At 43.3% G+C, this 25,161-nt stretch overlaps 1 protein-coding gene across 9 annotated transcripts in view; it reads right to left on the bottom strand.

The window, feature by feature from the left end:
- LOC311106546 (ephrin type-A receptor 7) overlaps positions 1 to 25,161 on the bottom strand; it is an 87,913-nt gene that overhangs the window by 51,051 nt on the left and 11,701 nt on the right. For all 9 annotated transcript variants that reach the window (XM_084148921.1, XM_084148916.1, XM_084148918.1 and 6 more), the window contains exons 4-5: positions 15,505 to 15,660; positions 6,183 to 6,518 (exon numbers count right to left, since the gene is read on the bottom strand). In XM_084148921.1, the coding sequence (XP_084005047.1) occupies positions 6,183 to 6,518; positions 15,505 to 15,660 (492 nt within the window). The remainder of the gene's footprint in view (positions 1 to 6,182; positions 6,519 to 15,504; positions 15,661 to 25,161) is intronic.

Genomic DNA, 25,161 nt, shown 5'->3' with positions numbered 1-25,161 from the left:
CCAGGTCATGCTATTATTTATCCCAGTCCTCATCCGGTATTTCCATCCAGCCACGGACTGCTTCAATTAGGAGCTGTCAGTCAAAGAAACTCGTTAATAATAAGAGTCCAATCAAATTTGAAATTAACCATATTAGAGTTCCATTTTTGTGCTTAATGACATTTCTCAAATAGACATTTACTTTGTAAGGACATTAATTTCACTGAGCTCATAATCTGTACTACATGGAATTTCCCTATATGCCAGTATCTCCTATATGCCAGTGGTCTTAAACAAATGAGCCATAGAGGAAAAATTGAGGTTCCTAGTCCTAGACATAAAAAGTGAAAATTGGAATTGTTGGAACAGTTGAAAACTAGCTAGCTGGCTTAATCTGCCACATTTACAGAAATGTTGATTGATGTCCCTGTCAAATACTGTACATATAATAAATTATATGAATATGAAGAGTGAAAAGTTCAGTTGCTGTTGCTAAGGTAAACAATAGGTAGCCTGGGAAAAGCTTTGTAGCCTCAAACTTCTTTGCAGTTTCACAGGCGTCTAAATAATGAAACTGGTCTCCATCCTGACTTCTGTGGGAAACGCCGGCTAGAAGATAAAACTGAATAAGAATCAGCGCCGTGGCCTTTTAACTTTGACAAGATTCCCAGCTGGGCAAAACAACATCATAATCATAAAAAAGTTGCAGTTCCCGACAGTGTTTTCAATCCAGATATCAAATAACATTATTTTCTACAAATGTTCACGCATCACTGCAAACGCAACACACTTAGAAACACACATTAACACAAACAAAGTACAGAATGAGAGATTTATAGATATTTCTTTCATCAAAATGATCCCAGCTACGAACAGGTAAGGAACAAAAAGTCATTTTTTCAAATGCTATTTAGTGGACGGTAACAAATGTGTTTTTCACAGCTCCTCAACACAGTCAGCCTGTAACCGTATCTGTAAATGTGTCCTTTCCAAGGCAGAGAGAGAGAAACAGGGCTGTCATTCTGACAGGGTGCGTGGAGCGCTTAAACTCTGTGTGTTCTCAGAGAAAGGCCCCTCTGCCACTGGGCTGTCCACTGTTGGTGATAGGCACCAAGTCAAGGGGAAAGAGGGAACACTGTGGGGCTACTGTGAGAGAGAGCTCAGTCATGCACACCAGATTCAGGGGGGTTTAGGTGGCTCGTCTGCCAGCAATAAAAGACTGAAACAGGATACTTGGGGAGATTAATTACCTAGATAGGCCACGATAATGCCATTTAAATCGGAAAGTAATTAAAGTGCACCTTCCATGAAAATTATTCATTGCTGACGGATTGGGTGACAGGCAAATCAGGAGGCATTTACAGAAACCTACAGGTTAAGTGCCGGAGCGCTTGTGCTTCGGGGAGACCACCGCTGTTATATTGCAGCTGTTGAATCGGACTGCTTTGCCAAGCTCTCATCAAATTACTGCATGTGGAAGGACAGAGAAAAAATTGTGGGGCAAAAGAATGGGCTCCCAGGTAACATAAAACCACTGACAAATGCAACAAAGGAGGATCCGCTTAACTTTAAAATGACACCGACCCCAGCTACCATGGTGGTGGTCAGTGGGGAATCCTCCGAATCAATCCACTCTGTTTAAGGCCACCATGACAGATTAGGACATAAAAGCAATCAATCAATGGGCCTTTGTTTCCAAAAGTGTTACTCTCACCAATGCATTGAGAAATATCCATTTTGTGGTGATAAAGTGTAGATAACGTGACCATATAGATTACCGCTCGAGAACCACAGAGTATTAGCTTGCATGGTTGCCTGTTTAAACACTTCTCACTCCCAACATTTTTGGACTTTAAATTAATGATAAGTACCCATGTACCCAGATTCTTGAAGAATTGAACTTATAAATGTCTCATGATCAACTATGGTACCCCATCAGAACCCAAAATAAAAGTTTGTTTGTAAACAAAGAAAATGTAAACAAACACTATATAGCCTCAAAACACAGTTAAAACTATAATTTTGAGATCATGGATGGTCAATCCTTGCATCCATAGCTCGGTCTATGAATTTTTGAGAGTGATTACATTTCTCCAGCCCCATCCTTCAGCTTTGTTATTGTTTCTACTGCTGAAAGGCGCTTTAAGGGAGATTAATTATCCAATCATAGCACTAATAATTGTATGTTGCTGTAGACTTTCATACAAATGACTGACATCAAACAATAACGTAGTCCTGACAATACTAGCAGCCCAACAACTTGTGTTGAAAGGGGGATATTTGCTTCTCACGCAATGCTAGAGCAGAGAGGCTTTTCAGATCAAAGTGAAATGCTTAGCTTACATTCATGCGTGCTACAATGCATTTTCTCACTGAGTGAAATGGTAGCAAAGGGAATAGCCTGTTGTTCCCTTTGAATGTTTAAATAGGTTTGTACTTGAGGACACTCTGATCTAATTTTAAGTAAATATGAAGTTACGCAACAATAGTCCTGATGGAGATGATCTAAAAATAAACCCAGAAGCAACATTGTTTAATCTGAATCCATTCATCTGCAACAATTGATCATAAAAGGCTATCAATGTGCGATCTATTACAGTTCCACCATGAAGGAGGATGAAATGAAGAATAAACGACAAGCCCCAATCTACATCGAGGTGTAAATAATACATGTTGCTAAGTTATATCCCAATCCCATACTGACTCATGCTAGAGGGCTCTGAACACAAACAGCATTGCTCAGCGCCAGTAGACATTTCTATCAGTATGTAACCTGTTCGCTGCTCCTGGCTAATATGAGCAGTCAGCATTAAAATCAATTTCCACAGCTTCCCCCCTTCCCTCTTCAAAAGTGCAATATGCATACATCCCTTTGCCATTTCCTGGTTGCTAAAAATCTAATAGTTTGCCTAATTTCAGTTCATGTGACAAAACAAGCAATGTACTGTATAGTGTAGAGAATCATTGGACCATCTAAACCGCTGTGCAATATATTTTCAATAACCAAAAATATTGTATTTTCAGCTGTTTGAAGCTGGTATACAAAACCGAAAGTAAAAGACGCAAAAACTCAACGGAAAAAACGGGAAGCATAGAATAGCATACATAGAATAGATCTACCGCTTCTTAGACTTGATTTCAATAAGAATGACAGATCTATAACTCACATTCCTATGTGAATTTGGTTGGGTTGCCCAAAAAGTTACATATTGCAGCTTTAATATATTGTTACGCCTCTTTCTGCTCACACCTTAACAGCATCATCCACTGGTCTGTGGCTGAGTGTTACGCCACACATTGTGCTCATATAGCCATTCCCCTTAACCAATTCCAATCTTATTTCTACCTTGGTTCTCCACAGGGAATTTTTGGGCTGAGATGTGCACACACACTTTCTTGAATAAATATTAATGGTTATTCCATAAGCAGTTGCCACTCACAGGCTTCTGAAAGAACAAAAGGCCTTCTTTACAAGTGTGGCGGCATGAAAGCATCCGGAGTATGGAGGACCTTCGAGGGCAGCGCTGTAGTGTTGTCAAGCGACAATAGAGCCCTGATTGAAATGCACTCTCCGTCTAGCTAGCCTAACTTTTCCCGGAAAAACTCCACCTCATCAAGATGTGATGACAAATTCATATTCCTTCACCTGGGTAGGAGGATGTGGTGAGGATGCGAGGGGAGAGTCGAAGACAAATCAAGATGATGAACTTGTATGCGCCGCGTCACCAACAGTAGCTATTTAAACACACTTATAGACAGAGCTGAGAGGTAATTAGGTTTTCCTGGGAACAATAAGCACTCAGCACCTTGTGTAGCTCCTCAACTCATCCATGGCTGCAGACTGCCTCACAGCCTTACTCCTCACACTTCCTTTGGTATAATTAGGGGAGGTGTGAATTCCTAATCAGATGGATCACCATCTGCATTCGCGCAGCACTGCGGAGCATTCCTTCCCCCAGTCAGTCACTCTGCTCCACTCCTTCTCTCTTCTTCATAGGTTGATTATCATTCAGCAGGAGAGAGAGGCACTACCTGCTAGATGGTCTCTCCTCTCCTCTCTTCAAGGCTTTTTCAGGACCATGGCTCACTCTCTCTCTCTACCTCCATCCCGAGGAAAGGTTAATCAATGCTGGATGATGAGGCGTAAAAGGGTTTATTATTGCAGTCATTCATTAACAATGTGGCCCTACTGTACATGCTTGCTCGGGAAGGTGCCATTGTTTTAGGAAGTGCTGACGTTCCAATTAAAAAGCGCTGGAGCGTTCCCTAATGGCCTGGGAACAGCAGCCGGACATGATGAGGGCCCAGTGGCCAGTGCTGAAAGCACCGCAGGACAGGGTTAATGTCTAGACTGCTACCTACACAGTAACACTGATTCTTCCTGCTCTCTCACATGAGGATCTCACTAACAATATGTGTTTGCACATCATCAAACTGAAGCCAAGCAGTCTGTTACATCCCTAATTGTTGAAATTAGTCATAATGTATCTAGGCTATAGGGTAACAAAACATCTATAAACACATCTAATTACACTAAATAGTAGTGAACATCTCAAACTATGTAATTCTTGCTTCAAATAGTAGCCTAATGCTAGCTTTAAGACGTAAACATAATTTCTTCCTCATCAAACGCTTCCTTCTACTTCCCACTACTTCTGATGGCTAAATATTCCTCAGGGTTAACAGAGTAATCGTCTGTTGTCAACATGCCACATTTAATTATAAGAGGCTCTGAGGGAGCCATGTGTTAATTGTTTTTCTCATCTTTTCCTGCAGGTCTACCTCCTTGCAGTGTCCTTGTGTCCTTGGCAAGGCAACCCCTAGAACCATCCAACGTGTGTCTCTGTCATGAACCGTGTCACAGAACATACATCATTCCCTACAGTTTAACCCACATTCATTCTGCTGCCTGGCCGCAATTATCCATTCTATTTCTCTCTCGCTCTCTCTCTTTATCTCTCCTCTCTCTCCTTTTGGCAATCTTAGAATGGGGGTTGTTGCGATATTGCGTCTTCTATTTTGTTTAGTTGATGTTTTTTTTTCTCAGTACATGCAAACAAATAATGAGTGCAATCAAAAATGTCTGAAATGCAACAGATACTGTATGCAGATTCATCTTACTGGGAGAGTATCATAGCACCACAGGACATGGCTGCATGTTCAGGATTGCCCCAATTCTTTGAGCAAGAAAACTCGAAAGAGTTGCAGCTCTTCTGCATTAATGTATAGCGTTGGGTTGGGGTGAAGCTAAGCCTAAAAAGACAACATCCCAAGCCTCATTTCAGGTAATCTGAAAGGTGGTTCAAATTCGAACTTAAACGTATACCACAAGAGCCTCAGTGTGCACCACACGAGTCCCAGAATTCTCATAGCTACTGGTTAGCAACATGGTTATGATGATAATATTCCCCAAACACTCTTTACAAGCTACAATGGCTGTGCAACCCTCTTTTAATGACCCTAGTTAGTATTCCCTTTTGTCACCAACTGTGCTTCATGGATGCTTGAGCATGAAAGATAAATCTTGTTTGGTGGATCCATAGAAATAATGAATTAAAAAAGGTGTAGTGCTGCTTTCAGTTGGTGTCACCAAAAAAAGACAGCATTTTAATTATGTTAGGTTCCCAGGGGAGTTAGCGACACGCACTGTTTCCTATGGTACAACTGGCAGCAAGCCTTGCTATGCTACTAATGTTTGCCACCATATCTGTAAATATCTCAGATACACACATTAAATTAATCTGGGTAATATGCCAACTATAAATGTTGTAGATCAGCCTATGATCATTAATGCCAATGTGGTATGATTACGGTACTTAGTACTGCAGACCTCAGTGCAAAATAGCTATATGGTTTTGTATGTAATATATGCTAGTTTGTATAGTGCATACACTAAGTGCAAACGTTTAACTTTATACTGTATCCTAAAAGGGCCATATCTTCCTCGCTTTTCCAGAACATCTAGGAGAACATGAAGTGCCACATATGAAAATGTGTATTTCTTTGTAACTTAAACAAAAAGGCAATTCTAGATCACACCAGCGGAATATGAAAGTGCAAGTAATATAGTTTACAGGGAAGGGTGAAAAAACACATTTTCCTTCTCTCAGTTAGGATGCAGGACCTTGTTCTAGAATCTAGCCAAACCACAGAATTAAACAGAACATTATATTTTATCTCTATGAGCCAATCAGATTCCTTACCTGCTTGACTGGTGGCGATGCTGACTGCGGCGAACAGCCTCTGGGTGCGGCTGAGGTCAGATACCCCGTTGACTGCCTCAACCTCGAAGGTGTAGTTGGCGTGGGCCAGCAGGTCCACCACGCTCACGTAGGTGTCCACTAATCCCGCCTGTTGGGGGGAGTATCCCACGTTCCCCCCGCACGGCATGCACTCCTCCGGCTCCCAGCTGCAGCGCCGGCACATAATCCTGTAGGTGACGTCGTTGCGGCCACCCGTGTCGGCCGGCGGGCTCCACTCCAGGCTGACCGTGGTCTGGTTGATGTTATAGACCAGGTTCTGTGGCGCCGAGGGAGGTCCTGTCAGGGCGGGAGGCAGAAAAAGAGGGAGAGGAGGGAAGGAGGGAGAGGAAGGAGAGTTAAATAACAGAGTGCCAGGGAGGGAAAGTGACAGCAGACTGTGTGTGTGCACTGACTGGATCTATGGTTGACTGTTCTGCTCTGTCCTCTTAGACTGACTGCCACGGGACATGCCAGCTATGACCCCTTGAGCCACACACCGACACACAAAACTAGTGCAGGTACGCAGAGAGGAAGTCAAATACCAGCAAAGCCAAGGTCAATGAGGAGTAGGCTGTGAAACTGAAACAACTCATGGGGACTATTATAATGCATAATGATTGCATTCCTACGACTCTGATTTGATGCTGTACATGCTAAATACGAATGTTAACGTGTTAAGTATTGGCAATTGTAATGTCAATTGTGTAATAGTATTGCCTTTCGAGTGTGACAGGTACATGTTTAAAGGTATGAATGGTTCATGGAAGGTGAAGGTAGGTGCTTTTCGGATGCCCGTTCTGTTCATTTAATGGTCATGCATTCACAATTCACAAATTGTCGTTAACATTCAAACATGGAATATATATCAGAAATGTAACATTGGTAGGAATATCTAGTTTTGAAATGATTGAGATGTCATTCCAATGTAGAATTATTCATCCTGAACAGAGGATCAGAGGGAGGCAGATATGAGGCTTTATTAGCTCTCCCTCTGTCCTTCCCAAAATACAATTATCCCAGTGTGAGACAAAGGGTTTCCTTCCCAATGAATCGCGGAGACAAGACACTTAAAGTTTATGTTTTTGAAAAATTGTCCCAGAATTTACAAGTGAGATTAAATCTGAGTTATCGCCCCACAATAGCCTCTATATAGAATATCACTGGAAGCACACTAACCACTAGTTCCATAAATCCCCCAGACTGCACTAGAACACAAACCATTGTCCTCTGAACAATGGCAAAGAATTATACTCTTCTCATAAAAACAATGATTTACAAATTGCTGCTTTTATCATTCAAATTCCAGCCCTTGTTTTTATGACCCAGATGTTTATATACTGTATGGCTGCAATTGAGTGCTCATTCTATATCCCTTTTAATGCACTATAGATTATGACTTGTATTCTTTGTTCATGGGCGTTTTTAAAAGCATCTTTAATTTCCCTCTGAAATACTAAACGACTCCCTTTTCATCCACATTTTTTCCTCTAGTGAACCTAGAGCTTCTCAGCCCATTTAATTAGACAAAAGTATTTACAAATAGGTAATACATATGCATAGAGCGAAAATTACAATCGTCTGAGTCATTAACACTGCACATTAGGTTATTTTCCTAATTCCTCCCATTAGGAAGAATGAGGCAGGCAGAACAGAGCCATCCATATTCATGGCTACAGAGGGACATTATGAGACTGTGCCGTTGATACTCTGGGCTCTGGAGATGAAAGAGACGTGTGGCAGCTGAAGAGAAGAGATGGCACGACTCTCTAGCTAGCGCCAAGGCACGACTTCAGCACTGTCACCTACACTCGACCTGCGCTAATAAAGGAGTAGTTCACTATTTTACAACTTGATGTTAGATTGTTCCTCACCCTGAAAGTAGTCTATGGGCCAAGAGAAAATGTAATCCAGGGTTCAGTCTTCTTTAAACAGCCACTACAAATGTCAGCTAACCTTAGCCACCACAAGCTAACAATCAATGGAAGTGATGGGGGCATGTGAGCATGTTTTTAAAGATTATGTTCAAATCACCTGAAATCAATTCAAATCAACTCCATATTTTGTTTGATGTTACTTAAAGGTGATTTGGCTATTTATTTTTTTACATGCTCACATGCACCCATCACTCCCATTGATTGTTAGCTTGTGGTGGCTAAAGTTAGCAGTGTCTGTTTAAAGAGAACTGAACCATGGATTCCAGTTTCTCCTGGCCCATAGACTACTTTCAGAGTGAGGAACCATCCTAACATCAAGTTGTAAAATAGTGAACTACTCCTTTAATCCTCTTCAGGGACAAAGAGCGAGAGTCACACACATACACACACATGTGCATGCACAAACACACACACACACACACACACACACACACACACACACACACACACACACACACACACACACTCATCTTTCAGGGGTCTGTTTGTATTGCATTACCATGGTCACGGTTACCAACAGACTATAGCTTGTTTTATTTACTCAGCCACTCTCATTGGGTCTCAGGTGACAAAGATCAGGGCAGTGATTTCAGAGATAACAGCTGGAGGAGGATATTGAATTAGAATGGATTTGAGTGGCCTGTGTTTTGTTCTAGTTTTGCGGACATGGAATACAGTGAGTGCAAGCTTCCCCTCACTGTCCTAGGCTAGACATTGTGCTTCCTGTTCCCTGGGTTGGCTTTGTTCCCCGCCACTGCACAGTTCTCTCCCTGCCTCTGTAAGGTGAGGTGACACTGTCCTCCCCCTGCCTTACCTGCAGCTCGGAGAGCGACATCCTGAGCCTCCGATGTCTGTCTGCTGATCCTCGTAGCTCAAGGGCTTGCCGCCCTCCCTCTCTCTCTCTCTCTCTTTTTCCGTCTCTCACTCCTCTCCTCTCTCTGTCTTATCTCTTTATGCTTTCCCCTCTCTCCCCCTCCTACCAGTGAAGTTTCATTTCACGGATTAGTCTTCCATAGCCCTCAGAGTCTGAGATGTCTCAATCACATGCTAGCTTCTTCCTTCCAATGCCGCATTGTGTGTGCACGTGTGTGTGTGTGTGCGTGTCTGTGTGTGGGTGAATGTGTCCTGTCACCTCCTTCTTATAGCGTAATACAGCTGATTCTCCAGAAACTGGGTGAACCTGTGATATCGGTGATGAATAACCGCCTCTGACAGCACATTCACGCGTCAACTGAATCAAATTGACCATTTTAACTGAATGATATTGCATAAACCAAGATGGCTGACTCTTTTGGTTAATAGCAATAGTTAGTAGATAATTAGGTAATCTTCCTGAGCCTGTCTCTCTGTGTAGAGCTGAGAGACCTGAGTTAGTCAGAGGGCTTAGGAGAAAAAGACTGATGTGCTGATCTGCTGTGAGAGAGAGCAGAGCTAAAGGAGAGAGGTGCTCTTGGCCGTCTCAGCCCTCCACTGCTCTATTAGGGGGCTGCACACTATTGGAGGGATGGAGGGAGAGGGGAGGCTGGGGGTGAATGGTATTCAAATCAGCCAAGCACTAATCCTTCATCTACAAACATGTGTCATGACCTTTGACCTGGGTGGTTTAAAACCTGGTTGAGTGAAGCCATGTGGAAGAGAGGGAGGCCGTGATAGGAGGAGGAAAGGGACTGGACCCCAACCGTCCCCTAGCAACTACAGGCTGGAATCAAGATGGATTCTATCATTCTCTCTCTCTCTCTCTCTCTCTCTCTCTCTCTCTCTCTCTCCTCTCTCTCTCCTCTGTCTCTCTCTCTCTCTCTCTCTCTCTGTCTCTCTCTCTCTCTCTCTCTCTCTCTGTCTCTGTCTCTCTCTCTCTCTCTCTCTCTGTCTCTCTCTCTCTCTCTCTCTCTCTCTCTCTCTCTCTCTCTCTCTCTCTCTCTCTCTCTCTCTCTCCATTTCTCGTTCTTTTCCTCTCTCTCTCCCTCTCCCTCTCCCTCTCCTTCTCCCTCTCTGTGAGATGTCAACTTGTTGAGGTGGCAAATTTGAGTGGGACGACGGGGGCGAGAGGGGGGAGAGGGGAGGAAGGGGGGAGATGGCTGCTCAAAACTGCCCTTTTCAGACCCTGCTAGCACCAGCACTGCTCACAGCTGTCACATGATTGATGCCCACTCCCCAACCTGTCAGCAGCTTCAAGGCTTTGCTCCGCTTCTTGAAAAATGCTCCCAGCCTTCCTGCAGTGCCATCCTCATATATTTCTCATTATCTCCTGGCTTTGCATAAGAATGGAGTGAGCAAATATTGGAAAAACAATATCATACAATGTATTTTCCCTTCTCTCTCAACACGCAATATTTGCAACAATGATAATGGAAAATATATTGTCCGACGCCTTTTCAAAACTAGTGTCTTAATTTCCGTTTTTGCCTGTTGCAGTGAATTACCTCTCCCAACATATCCATGTTTAATCTTTATCTTCCCCTTCGTCCAATCTTAGTCTCATAAAGACATTCCTAATCCATGTGCTGCAGAGATCTGTCTCTCTGTTTGTACAGAGCCTAAGATAGGGTGGTTTACAAGCGCCCATTTAAAAATCTGTCAATCAAGTTGTTTACTCAAGCAATGTAAATTCACTTTCAATTACTATTGAATTCTACCCCGACCAGACCAGACCAGACCCCACAAAGGCTGGCCCACATGGGGGAAAATGTAGGGAAAATGGCGCAGCACACATTCTACAAAAATAGTCGCTTTCAAACTAGGGATTTCAAATCAAATCAAATCACATGCGCCGAATACAACAGGTGTAGACATTACCGTGAAATGCTTACTTACAGCCCTTAACCAACAATGCATTTATTTTTTTATAAAAAAATAAAATAAAACAACAACAACAAAAAAGTGTTGAGAAAAAAAGAGCAGAAGTAAAATAAAATAACAGTAGGGAGGCTATATACAGGGGGGTACCGGTGCAGAGTCAATGTGCGGGGGCACCGGCTAGTTGAGGTAGTTGAGGTAATATGTACATGTGGGTAGAGTTAAAGTGACTATGCATAAATCATTAACAGAGTAGCAGCAGCGTAAAAATATGGGGTGGGGGTGGGGGGGCAGTGCAAATAGTCCGGGTAGCCATGATTAGCTGTTCAGGAGTCTTATGGCTTGGGGGTAGAAGCTGTTGAGAAGCCTTTTGGACCTAGACTTGGCGCTCCGGTACCGCTTGCCGTGCGATAGCAGAGGGAACAGTCTATGACTAGGGTGGCTGGAGTCTTTGACAATTTTGAGGGCCTTCCTCTGACACCGCCTGGTATAGAGGTCCTGGATGGCAGGAAGCTTGGCCCCAGTGATGTACTGGGCCGTAAGCACTACCCTCTGTAGTGCCTTGCGGTCGGAGGCCGAGCAGTTGCCATACCAGGTGGTGATGCAACCAGTCAGGATGCTCTCGATGGTGCAGCTGTATAACTTTTTGAGGATCTGAGGATCCATGCCAAATCTTTTCAGTCTCCTGAGGGGGAATAGGCTTTGTTGTGCCCTCTTCACGACTGTCTTGGTGTGTTTGGACCATGATAGTTCGTTGGTGATGTGGACACCAAGGAACTTGAAGCTCTCAACCTGTTCCACTACAGCCCAGTCGATGAGAATGGGGGCGTGCTCAGTCCTCTTTTTTTTCCTGTAGTCCACAATCATCTCCTTTGTCTTGGTCACGTTGAGGAAGAGGTTGTTATACTGGCACCACACGGCCAGGTCTCTGACCTCCTCCCTATAGGCTGTCTCATCGTTGTCGGTGATCAGGCCTACCACTGTTGTGGTATTGGAGTCATGCCTGGTCATGCAGTCATGGGTGAACAGGGAGTACAGGAGGGTACTGAGCACGCACCCCTGAGGGGCCCCCGTGTTGAGGATCAGAGTGGCAGATGTGTTGTTACCTACCCTTACCACCTGGGGGCGGCCCGTCAGGAAGTCCAGGATCCAGTTGCAGAGGGAGGTGTTTAGTGCCAGGATCCTTAGCTTAGTGATGAGCTTTGAGGGCACTATGGTGTTGAACGCTGAGCTGTAGTCAATGAATAGCATTCTCACATAGGTGTTCCTCTTGTCCAGGTGGGAAAGGGCAGTGTGGAGTGCAATGGAGATTGCATCATCTGTGGATCTGTTGGGGCGGTATGTAAATTGGAGTGGGTCTAGCGTTTCTGGGATAATGGTGTTGATGTGAGCCATGACCAGCCTTTCAAAGCACTTCATGGCTACAGACATCAGTGCTACGGGTCGGTAGTCATTTAGGCAGGTTATCTTTGTGTCCTTGGGAACGGGGACTATGGTGGTCTGCTTGAAACATGTTGGTATTACAGACTCAGTCAGGGACATGTTGAAAATGTCAGTGAAGACACTTGCCAGTTCGTCAGCACATGCTCGGAGTACACGTCCTGGTAATCCGTCAGGCCCTGCGGCCTTGTGAATGTTGACCTGCTTAAATGTCTTACTCACATCGGCTACGGAGAGCGTGATCACATAGTCATCCGGAACAGCTGGTGCTCTCATGCATGCTTCAGTGTTGCTTGCATAGAAGTGGTTTAGCTCGTCTGGTAGGCTTGTGTCACTGGGCAGCTCGTGGCTGTGCTTCCCTTTGTAGTGTGTAATAGTTTTCAAGCCCTGCCACATCCGACGAGCGTCAGAGCCGGTGTAGTATGATTCAATCTTAGTCCTGTATTGACTCTTTGCCTGTTTGATGGTTCGTCGGAGGGCATAGCGGGATTTCTTATAAGCATCCGGGTTAGAGTCCCGCTCCTTGAAAGCGGCAGCTCTACCCTTTAGCTCAGTGCAGATGTTGCCTGTAATCCATGGCTTCTGGTTGGGGTATGTACGTATGGTCACTGTGGGGACGATGTCATCGATGCACTTATTGATGAAGCCAGTGACTGATGTGGTGTACTCCTCAATGCTATCTGAAAAATCCTGGAACATGTTTCAGTCTTTGCTAGCAAAACAGTCCTGTAGCTTAACATCTGCGTCATCTGACTACTTTTTTATTACCCGAGTCACTGATGCTTCCTGCTTTAGTTTTTGCTTAGAAGCAGGAATCTGGAGGATAGAGTTATGGTCAGATTTGCCAAATGGAGGGCAAGGGAGAGCTTTGTATGCGTCTCTGTGTGTGGAGTAAAGGTGGTCTAGAGTTTTTTTTCCTCTGGTTGCACATTTAACATGCTGGTAGAAATGAGGTAGAATTAAAGTCCCCGGCCACTAGGAGCGCTGCCTCTGGATGAGCGTTTTCCTGTTTACTTATGGCCTTATACAGCTCATTGAGTGCAATCTTAATGCCAGCATTGGATTGTGGTGGTAAATAGACAGCTATGAAAAATATAGATGAAAACTCTCTTGGTAAATAGTGTGGTCTACAGCTTATCATAAAATACTCTACCTCAGGCGAGCAAAACCTAGAGACTTCCTTAGTATTTGATTTTGTGCACCAGCTGTTGTTTACAAATATACACAGACCGCCACCCCTTGTCTTACCGGAGTCTGCCGTTCTATCCTGTCGATGTAGCGTATAGCCCGTCAGCTGTATGTTGTCCATGTCGTCGTTCAGCCACGACTCGGTGAAACATAAGATATGACAGTTTTTAATGTCCCGTTGGTAGGATAACCGTAATCTTAGGTCATCTAATTTATTTTCAAATGATTGAACATTGGCTAATATAATTGATGGAAGAGGCAGTTTACATCGCTTGCCGTCGAATCCTTACAAGGCACCCCGACCTACGTCCACGATATCTCGGTCTCTTTCTCCTGCGAATGACAGGGATTTGGGCCTTGTCGGGTGTCTGTAGGATATCCTTCGCGTCCGACTCGTTGAAGAAAAAATCTTCGTCCAATACGAGGTGAGTAATCGCTGTCCTGATATCCAGAAGCTCTTTTTGGTTATAAGAGACGATGGCAGAAACATTATGTACAGAATAAATTACAAATAACACGAAAAAACACACATAATAGTACAATTGGTTAGAGGGCTGTAAAACGGCAGCCATCTTCTCCGGCGCCATCTCACCATTGTGGCTAATTGAGGTACGACAGTAATTCTGCTAATAGATCATGCATGTATGAACTACACATTGAAACATCCAGCCCAAAGTGGGAGGTTTCAAAATATATTTAGTAGTCGCCAAAGTTCCGTAGCATGTCTTTATGTAGATAAACAGTGGAATCTATTAAATAGACAACTTGACCAATGGCCATTTCATACCTCTGTTTCCACCTATGTGATTATTCACAGCAGAACAGACAGAGGGCATCAGGAAATAACAAAAAAATATATAACTTAAATAAAGGTGAAATAAATAAATAAAAATGGTCAATGTAAGTGGCAAAGTTACTATTTTCATCTTCCGACAGTAAAACCACAGGACGGGTTTGGTGGAGAAAGAAATGGATCCGTCTTTCATAAAATCATCTGAGTGGTTACTGTGGAAATGTGGGCTTTTTGTTTCCTACCAGTTTCTGATTGGAGAAGGTAGAGGGTGGGAAGGGGTAAGAGGTAGGTAGAGTCTGTCCTGTCCTTGTTTCAAGTCAAGGACTGAATTAAGACTGGCCAGAACAAATATGGACAGAGAGAGAGAGAGACGCTGAGATAAATCAGCCTGTCAGATTTACAGAGGAAGTTCTTTTTTCCACCTCTCCTTATTAGCCCAGTCCTTGTACCACCCTGACTGTGCTACTGTTCCTTTAAATTAGGCCTAATTTCATTGTCCCTGTGTCCTCTCCCTCCCTCCCCCTCTCTCCCTCCCTCTCCCTCTCTCTCTCGCCTTCCCTCCATCTCTGTGGAGTCAGTCATTGATTGGGGGGGGGGATTGCCCTGTAAAAGCACCCCATGATTCAACCTGTTTGGGAGCAACAGAAGTGGATTTGGGAGCAAATTAGCCCCGCCCTCTAAAATGGATCCCCTGGCCTGTGTAAACAAGTCATCAATGGCTGTCACATAATTGCAACATTGACCAGAACAAATGGAGACACGGGGTGCTGCTGTTGACTGTAATTGCAATCTTTTAGATGGGAAATGGCAAATTGCTCCTCTGATCATTAGCTACCAGCCGGGGGGGTGGGGGGGTTAGAGAAAAAACACACACTCAGGTCAATTAACATAATTATAAAGACATATTGGGAAGCAGAGGCAGGGGACTGGTATGGGCTCTGGAGTGGATTGGATGGTGAACAGATCTGGGCTTTTCACAATCCTCCAGATTGAACATTCTCAGTGTGGGCAGCGGGGGTCTGGAAGGGTTGCTTGAGTGTGCGCGTGCATGTGCAAGCATGTGTTCATGGGTGCATAAATGCAGACTCTACGACAGGTCCTTCCTGTATTTACCTAGCAATGCTCCATTACTTACTTGTGCAGGCCACAGAGGCTGGGTCCGAGAGCGCCCGGTAGTAGCCGTCCTCACAGTCGCAGCGCCACGAGCCCTCCCGGTCGTTGTAGCTGTGTGCTGGGCAGCGCGAACACTGCAGGTCCTGGGACGAGGACTTGTAAAACCCACGGCCACATGCTACAACCAGAGGAAGAAGGGAAGGGAGAGAAAGGGTTTGGTTCACACTTGAATTCCCAGAAAAGGGAAAGGGCATGTTAGAACAGACCATTACGCTTGTGTTCACATCACACAGCAGCTGGTGTTTGGATCAACCTACCCCTCCGGCTTCATCAACCAGCTTAACAAACCCCACTTCAAAAAACATCACAAATATCACCATGTCAAAGCCTGCACTGAATAGGGAAAAATGACTGCTTATTAACCTGAGAGGGAAAATAGGGCTATTTTTGGTCTGTTTTATATCCCCTGGTCATGAAATAAATACGTGTCTTGTTTATCAAAGTCCAGTCAGAGCGGGAGTGTTGTCCTAGTCAGGCATACAGTGCTAAGTGAGGTGCGAATAGAGAACACAGACAAGGTTGTGGAAACTCTAAATGGATTATTTGAGCGTTTCAGCTTCGTGAATATGCTCGTCTGCCAGGGATAAGAGACTGTGTATGAATTATTCCCTACTGGTCACATGGCTGTTTGTATGATGAGTAGAGCCCTGTGTTTTGGTTGATCATGTCACATGACCTGGATTTGAACCTTTATTTGAAGCCTTTTCCAGAAATTAGACCAAAAATGAAAGCAATTGTCTGAGGATGATGCTGGACCATCTGACATAAAAAGAAAAGGGGAAAGTTTTATGAAAAAGCTTAAAATCCAGGTCATGTGACATGATCAAACAAACCCAGGGCCCTAGTGATGAGTTATTTAACACGTCCCAATGACAATTAATTAATTCAGCTGCTGATTCAATCTATCCAAATCAGCCTCTTGAATTATTAGGGATCATTGATTTATGCAACAAGCCAAAAACTAAATCCTGAGGGAAAAAAACAGGCACAGTACCTGACAAAATCCAGCAATAATGTAAAAAAAAATTGAACAATTGCTGTATAACAAATAAAACGATTCATACAGTGGGCTTTATGAATCACATGCATGATCCAAATGTACTTTTAAGCATGAGTGAATAGGGAAATGTCTATTTTGGGTTTGGCTTTTTTAGTCTCAACACTTCAAGACAACTAAGCCACAGTGACCCGCTGTTAGTTGAAAATCCAACGCTAAGCCTTGTCGAAAAAACGAAATCTAGGCCACATGATTTCTGTTCCAATCTGCAAGGAATCTATACGCCTGTAAATAGCTCTGCATACAAACTATCAAATTATACTAAAAATGCATTTTTCATGAGCCGCTGGGAAAATGGGCAAAGGTTTTTATACCGAGGTCCCCCGTTTCAGATCTCCGTTACACTCTTTTTTCAGAGGTTCAAAATCTTTGGCCGTACTTCTGTGACAGGTCTAAAATAGAGAGGATAAAGGAACCTGGGTTTCCTCATTCTAACACCTCCACAGCGCAAGGAGGACACCGAGGGACAGGGTATCCCAATTTCAGCAACATGAAAGCCCTGTCACTCTCTATTTATCTCACCAACTTTTTTCGGAGAGGGGAAAAATAGATGATTTTATCTCTAATACTTCTTTACCTGAGAACGCCAGTAATTGAAAACAGGGTTTTAAAGCTGTGAGAGAGGTGCCTTGTGATGGGAGCTGTGTGCTTCTTACCAAAACATATTAATCACACATTCACATGTACCAATCTACCATAATATTAGACATTAAGTGCAAACAATGTACCTACACAGATACCCACACATAATGCACTATACCACTCTCTGATAAGACTATGTAAATATTCACATATTTTAGCCTGTGTCTGCGATGACGCAGAGCAGTCCATTTGCAGCAGATTCAAGATTGGTCAGCGGTGCTATTTGAAAGGCTGCTTTCTCCTCTCCCACCACGCATGGCTGTTTAAACACTCTGATAAGCCAGCGTGTCTGTTTGCCTTTGGGTTTGGATAGTGGTGCACCGCTGGGTGGCCAGCACTGTTGAGGGGAGGCCCAGCTCTCTCCTACTGCTACTTCCACATTGCCTGCCTGGCTCTCAGGCACGCAGACTGAGCCTCCAGATTAGTGGTATCTCAGCCACTGGAACAACAGGGCTTTCAAAAGTAAACAGTACTCCAAGTTAAAGTTCCCATGCAAAATCATGGTTTATTTCTAGTTTTCTTTTTGTGATGGCCCCTGTGTTTATCAATGTGTCTGACCGGCTGTTTACAGAAGCAACGAGGCGGCAAAGTAGGGCATCAAATCAAACAGCTGTGTGACATGGGTACCCATTTTCTGGGCTCGCCCTAGCTCTCCCTCTCCAGTGCACTGTGACAAGCGCAAACACAGCCATCCCAGAACCTGCATTCCTGTCCAAGCAGCACAGACGCTCTTGGCCAGTTCCTGGTCCTGGCATCATCAGCTGGAAACACACTCTTTAACAGAGATGTTGAAGCATTAGATAAAAGCAGGTGATAGTGAGTGATTTTCCCCTTGTTTTTCCCTTGCAGCAACATATTTATTCGGAGAAAAAAAAAAAAAAAACTCTGCCTTATAATTACCCTGGGTTCAGTCTAGTGCTTGTCTGTAATATCAGGGCAAACCTGGCTCGCCTCTCGTACAGTAATTGAGAACTTCACTGACAAAGTGTTACACTGACACTGAAACACATTAGAACACTGTACGCGTCTCCAGATAATCCGTACCACACCCTAGATTGATCATATCCAACAGACAAACGTATAATTACATGCATGTGAAGGAAAAAAGTACATAGCGACAACTTAAAAAGGTCTGTTTTTGTGACACCGCCCTTCAACACCACTCAGATGAAGGCTAATAGGCTGTGCTTGTTGACACAGTCGAGGGGGAGAAAACACAGAAAACACCAGCCTCATTTACGCTACACTGCGAAATTAGCCGGTCCTTAGAGAACAGGGCTGAGGTTGAGCAGAGAGTGAGAGGGAGGAAGAAAATACAAGTCTGACATTCCACCCGGCTCCTTAGCGAGGAGTAACAGAGCTAGCATCTGTAATTTTCCTTCCAGTGGTCAAACGCTCTCATTCAGCGATGGGGGAAAAACAGTCTGCAGTCAGCGTTTTTATACACTGCACTGATAGAACAGAAAAGGCCTCAGTTAGGAATGACTATGCCCCGACTCATTCTATCTCTTCTGAGGACGTTTAAATCACTCTCCACATTGTGTGAGACAACGAGAGGATAAAACAAGAAGCCGTTATCTCGAACAGACACACACTAAGAGATGAAATTCTCAATTTTTTCAAGATACTGGTTTATTTATTTTTCCTCCGAGCCCGGCTTCTTAACATTTTTGAATTGCATCCAGACAGCGGCTGTCACTGTTTGGCGATTAAATGACAATCTGGATAAAGGACACGGAGGCGGAAAAAAGGGAAGAGGATGGATGAGATTCCTGCGTTGACATTTTGTGACAGGCTGACATATCGCTTCCTGTGGCCTTACCAGATGATAATTATTCCTAATGTCCCGGCGCGACGCAATGACACTTGAACTGTTTTTCCTGCGGTTAATCATCCACTTAAATTGACAGTTTGCATTTAATAAATTACCATTATGGAAAAGCAAAGGTTTTACCTTTGTTTTAGAGAGTCGGTGAAATACATAAACAACCCTCTCCACTTCCCTATTAACCCTCACATCTAATCAGGTTCTCCTTATCAAGTACTGAGGACAGAGGGGACTTCAGGGTCTTAACAGGCTAGGAGTAATATAGAGTTTCACCACGTCTGTCTCATTGTATTATGGTAGGTCTTCAGAGGGACAGGTGGCACCCTTAGCAGTAGTACCAGGTGGCACCCTTAGCAGTAGGGGGGGGGGGGGTGAGTATTGTGCTCAGTGCTGTGCTCCAGCTCTCCTGACCCACAGTGCGATGAGATGGACTGGTGTGGGCCAGTCTGTCTCCATGGCCTGTTGTGATGTGCCCTGTCAGAGCCGGGGCTCCCCCTGGCCACCCTCCCATCTACATTTTTAACATGCGTTTTTCTGGATTTTTTTTTTTGTTATTCTGTCTCTCACTGTTCAAATAAACCTACCATTAAAATTATAGACCGATCATTCCTTTGTCAGTGGGCAAACATACAAAATCAGCAGGGGATCAAATACTTTTTCCCCTCACTGTAGCTTGATTATGTGTTAGATCTGCCTGCGTGTCTGTCAGGACGGATGTGGAAAGAATGCAAGAGTCGGTCGGCCGGCAAGCGGAGGTTGCAGAGACCCAGAGAGAGAGAGAGCAGCTTGGAGAGATAGCACCCCATTAGAGTGATAAAGGAGGCCTGCAGTCGACAGGACCAACAGGCAGGCAGGCCAGGCTCTGCTAGCTGATGAATACCAGGTGGAGCGGGTCAAACGCGATAAAGGAAACTGTTTATTTTCTTATTTCAAAACGCCATTGCCTTTCCTTAAACAGTCTCCATCGCCGCCGCCGCCACTACGATAGGGAAATGTCCTTATAAATATCAACTATAAACACAGGCCCCGCGAAAGATGGGAAGCTTGTCTATGCTGGTTTTTATTAATCAATTTCCTCCGGGAGTCTTACCCTCCTTCCTTGTTTTGCTTGTTCTGACCTCCGTGCTTTGTTGTCTGGTTACACAGCATAAACACATATATCTCCTATTCTCTCTGCTAGTCCCTGTTTCATCAACTCCATTATACTGCTAACTCAATGTTAATATTACCAGGGACATTCTTTGCCAGTAATTTAAAAAAACGCCCTGGTTCTCAATGTTCACAAAGCCATGACATTCTATTTCAGAATCATTGCTTTAGATCCATGTTTGGGTTGTATTCCTAGGGCATAATATATAATTATGACCGTGACACTGTGTTGTAGCTGGATGTCAATAGCTCTGGAGAAGCTGATTTCTTATGCATTACTTAACGTTGCCTACAGGCTTTATACTGTGTGGCTTTGAATAGATGTAACTTGTGTTCTTGCCTCAGTAAATAGTATGTGTGGACATCCATCAAGCTCTGTTTACTGACATGTTATGTACGCTACACTCTCTTTTATATGCTAATGCCCTTTTGTTTCACTGCGTCTGCCTAGCAACAGGTGTTTTTAGACTTTTTCACCTGTGAGGAAAACAATATTGAGGTAGCCTACTGCACTTTTCTATTAAATCTCCCTTTTTTATCTATAAACAAAGAAAATAAATAGAAACTAAGCTGAACAACTGGGCTTTTTCCCCGAGACATGTTAATCTTCCACCTTTGAAAGGCGCCTAACCAGCTCCTGGAAACAGTGGCACAACAAACACAGAAGTGGAGGGAGAGAGAACTGACACCCTGCTGGAACCTTCTTCACAGGGGACGCAAATTTAGTTTCTATGTCTAACCCCTTCCAAACAAGCTACTTTCAAACACCTACACCTCCTGTGGGCTTTAGATGGGGGGATGGAGATGGAGGGAGAGAGGGAACAAGGCTACAGTGAGCGAAAAACAAACAAAAAAATTCAGATTAAGAGTCTTAGCTAGAAAGGACCAGATTAAACGGTTAACAAACCTAAAAACTATAATATTGTCGCTAATTCTTCCCACATAGGCCCACCACGCACAGCTGGATTGGCTGTGTCTGGCTCGGCACATCCAGACAACTGCTCCATTCATCGGTGCTAACTGTGCTTAGGGGGAGATAAGTAGCTTTACCATGAGAAACAAAGAGAAGATTAGCATTCCCCTACACTGTGTTGGAGGGCACAATCCCTGAGGAAGTGTTCCATATAACTTAAGTCTTAAAGTATTTAGATTTTAGAATTAGATATATACACATAATTGGGAATGAAACTGGGAAATATGGTTTCGATTTCACAGCAGAATGGAACTGATTTAAATGATTTATGCCCCTGATTTAGGCCCAGTGCAGTCAAAAACCTGATTTTCCTGGGTTTTATATATATTTCCACACTATGGAATAATACTGTGAAATTGTGAAAATTATGATAATGCACTTTTAGTGTAAGAGCTGTTTGAAAAGACCGCCTGAAATGTCCACCTGTTTTGGTGGGAGGGAGTTTGGGCCTTCCATGGTGACATCACCACACAGTGAATTAGTTAATAGACCAATAAGAAAGAGAGTTCCAAACCTCTCTGCCAATAACAGCTAATTCTCAGTTTTTCCCTCCCCACTCAGACCACTCCCAGACAGTCTTAGTAAAATTCTTGCTTGAGAAATTGCTCTTTGCTAAGAAGCCATTTTTGTTTATTTTTGACGCTTTTAATTTAAATCAATTAATGCAAGGTATTTAATTGTTACCCAGAAATGATTTGATATTGAGATAAAAACGACTGCATTGGACCTTTAAGTAAAATAGCATGGCAATCTAATTACTGCTGAATACATTATATTTCTGACAGTCCGATTTGTATTGGCTCCACTTTGTCGTCCATAGTACCAAAGGAAGTATCTTTAGCCTCACTTGTCATTTTTCATGTGTTAAACCTATAGCCAAGACATCTATGTTAAAAATTAAGGCTTATAAGAGAACAGATTGTATCGGGTGTGGTGATAATCATGCCAGTACATCCGATTCAATAATCAATATGTACCGTAGTTTTGGTAAATGTTGCAGCAGTTACAAAATTCACATGATAGGTGTGAAGAAAACATAACATAATTTAGTTAAAACCAATTCATAATTAGTTCCCAAACGTTTCAAAAGACATCTGCTCCTAATGCATTACAGCCTGTGCTGCTGCATGTTGTCAGAAATACAAATAAGCAACAATAAACTCCAGCACCTGTTTCCTCCCTCAGCTTTCGTATTGATTTACTGCATGGATCTGCAGATGGAAAATGCAGGATGTTATCACATTAAATCAATTATAATACAGAATGTATAGCTCTGGTCCCGCCTGAGCAGAAACTGAACCTTGTGTCCGTACAAAAGTATATAATATATATAATATAATAAATATAATATAATATATAATAATATAATATAATATGCCATTTAGCAGACGCTTTTATCCAAAGCGACTTACAGTCATGCGTGCATACATTTTATTTTTTATTTTTTGTGTATGGGTGGTCCCGGGGATCGAACCCACTACCTTGGCGTTACAAGCGCCGTGCTCTACCAGCTGAGCTACAGAGGACCACAGCCTCTTCCAGAGAGAGAGGTCTTCACTTCTTTAATTCATCATGCAGGGAAAAGGCTTTCCAAAAGACTTTCCAGTGACATGGAAAATGTCCCTGCCTAACCGTCTTTTATTTAGTTAATTTAACTCGCGTAGCAATAGGAGAGAAAAGTCTTAAGGGCAGCTAGGCTGTGCGGCTACCTTTTAATGGAGGATGTGGTCAGCTCTGAGAGGACCTCTGCTAAAAAACTTCTAAGGAAAGGAGAAGAGATTGTGCTGCTCTGGAGATAAAAGCAGAGGGCCAAAGGTTTACCCAGACCCAAAGCCCCCTGCAGCCACAACGAATCAGCACTCAAAATGTCCACAGTCAGCAACTAAGCATTATATCCAGATTGTGCCAATGCCCCCCACTTTCCCCACTCCCTTCTACTCCACCCACCCCACTCCAATCCCCATGGTCCCACTACTGTGACAGAAAGGACTGAAACACAGGGACAATGTCAAACCAGCCGCTAGTTTCCCCACCGCGGTCCAGCCCCCGTGGCCTCAAGTGACACAAAGGTGTCCGTTTGCCCTCAGATGGCCGTGCAGCCGTGCACGCTGCTCCAGAGAGACAGCCAGGTCCCCTCAGGAGGCCAAGAGAACCATCGATCAAGATTTGACAACCAACCACACCAAATATAAACCCAGTTCCAGTCCTGACAACCAACCACACCAAATATAAACCCAGTTCCAGTCCTGACAACCAACCACACCAAATCTAAACCCAGTTCCAGTCCTGACAACCAACCACACCAAATCTAAACCCAGTTCCAGTCCTGACAACCAACCACACCAAATCTAAACCCAGTTCCAGTCCTGACAACCAACCACACCAAATCTAAACCCAGTTCCAGTCCTGACAACCAACCACACCAAATCTAAACCCAGTTCCAGTCCTGACAACCAACCACACCAAATCTAAACCCAGTTCCAGTACTGACAACCAACCACATCAAATATAAACCCAGTTCCAGTCCTGACAACCAACCACACCAAATATAAACCCAGTTCCAGTCCTGACAACCAACCACACCAAATCTAAACCCAGTTCCAGTCCTGACAACCAACCACACCAAATCTAAACCCAGTTCCTGTCCATGGCCGCTCCAGTTCAAACAAATGCTAATCACGAGTTTATGGATTATAATCATGATAATTAGAACAAGCTTGCTTTTTTGCATCTGAATAAACAGTACCACTGTGCTGCTTTGCTTACGTGATTAGATACAATTATTTGGAGTGGGGAAAAACAGACGGCTTGAGTCAAGTGAACATTATCTGTTTTATAATTTTTTTATCCAATGAATTTGTTTAAATATTTTATTTGGTAATAACCTAGCACAGAAACCCACTCATTGCCTGCCTCACAAAGTAGCTTATATTCCTCTGTGCAGTGCTTTTGCTCTTTGTAACCCCTTGTTATGAGAAAAGGGCAGTTTATTCTGCTTATCATTAGTATACTGTAGCATAGTTCCTTCCTCTGAGAAATGTATAGAGCACAAAACGGTTTAAATTGTGAATTTGGAGAGCTATTGAATTGTGAATTTGGAGAGTTAACAGGGGTATTCATTTTAATGTTGGATCCAATGTCTCTCCCTTTTAAATATACACTACCACATCCGAATGAGAAATAAAATAATAAAAATACAACTTTTCCCTGGATATAAATTCTCCTAGCTGCACAGCTGCCAGGCCTGACATTCTGCGGGAACGTCCACATGTCAAATTAAATACAAATGCCTCATTTTCCAAACAAAAAAGTTTTACTGGTCTCACTCATTTCCATTTCATTTTGGTTTGGTAAATATTTGTTTCAAAGTCATACGCAAAAATAGAATAGCCGATATGCATTGATTCACATGATTATAGGCCTTACACTACCATAATGCATATTGGGTTAGGGCTATATCAAATGAAAAGAAAACTCAATTATCTTTCATGTTTGCTCCTACTGTTTGTCATTCTTGCAGATATTATATCTATAGATAAAAGTGGGTAAAATGAGGGTATAAAATCCACACCTAAAAGTATCCGGTATAAGTCTCCCTGCAGGCAACACGTTACCGCTCGTTCGCTGCCTGGTCATTGGTAAAAAGTTTTTCTTTCACCTCACTTGATAAGCTGCTGGAACTAACTCATGTATATATTAATGTAAATCAGAGGATAGTAAAATATAAACCACTTAAAGCTTGTCGGGACACACCAACGTGTCCAGAAGACACCAATAGATTACATTTATTTAACCCCTTAGCTGAATAACTGTTAATCAAATGGGGCAAAATCAAACATATTATCCCTCTAGTAAGCACTTTTTGAGTCATGCTAGTTCAAAATGGAGAGTAACTAACTGATACACATTAATCATCTATAGATGTGTCACTAAATAAGAGCTGTCAGGCCAAATTAGAGACCCAAGTTGA

This window comes from Coregonus lavaretus, assembly GCF_964263955.1.
Source record: "Coregonus lavaretus genome assembly, chromosome: 31".
NCBI classification, from domain to species: domain Eukaryota; kingdom Metazoa; phylum Chordata; class Actinopteri; order Salmoniformes; family Salmonidae; genus Coregonus; species Coregonus lavaretus.
Note: the sequence above shows the minus strand (reverse complement) of the source record. Positions and strands in the feature narration are given on the sequence as shown.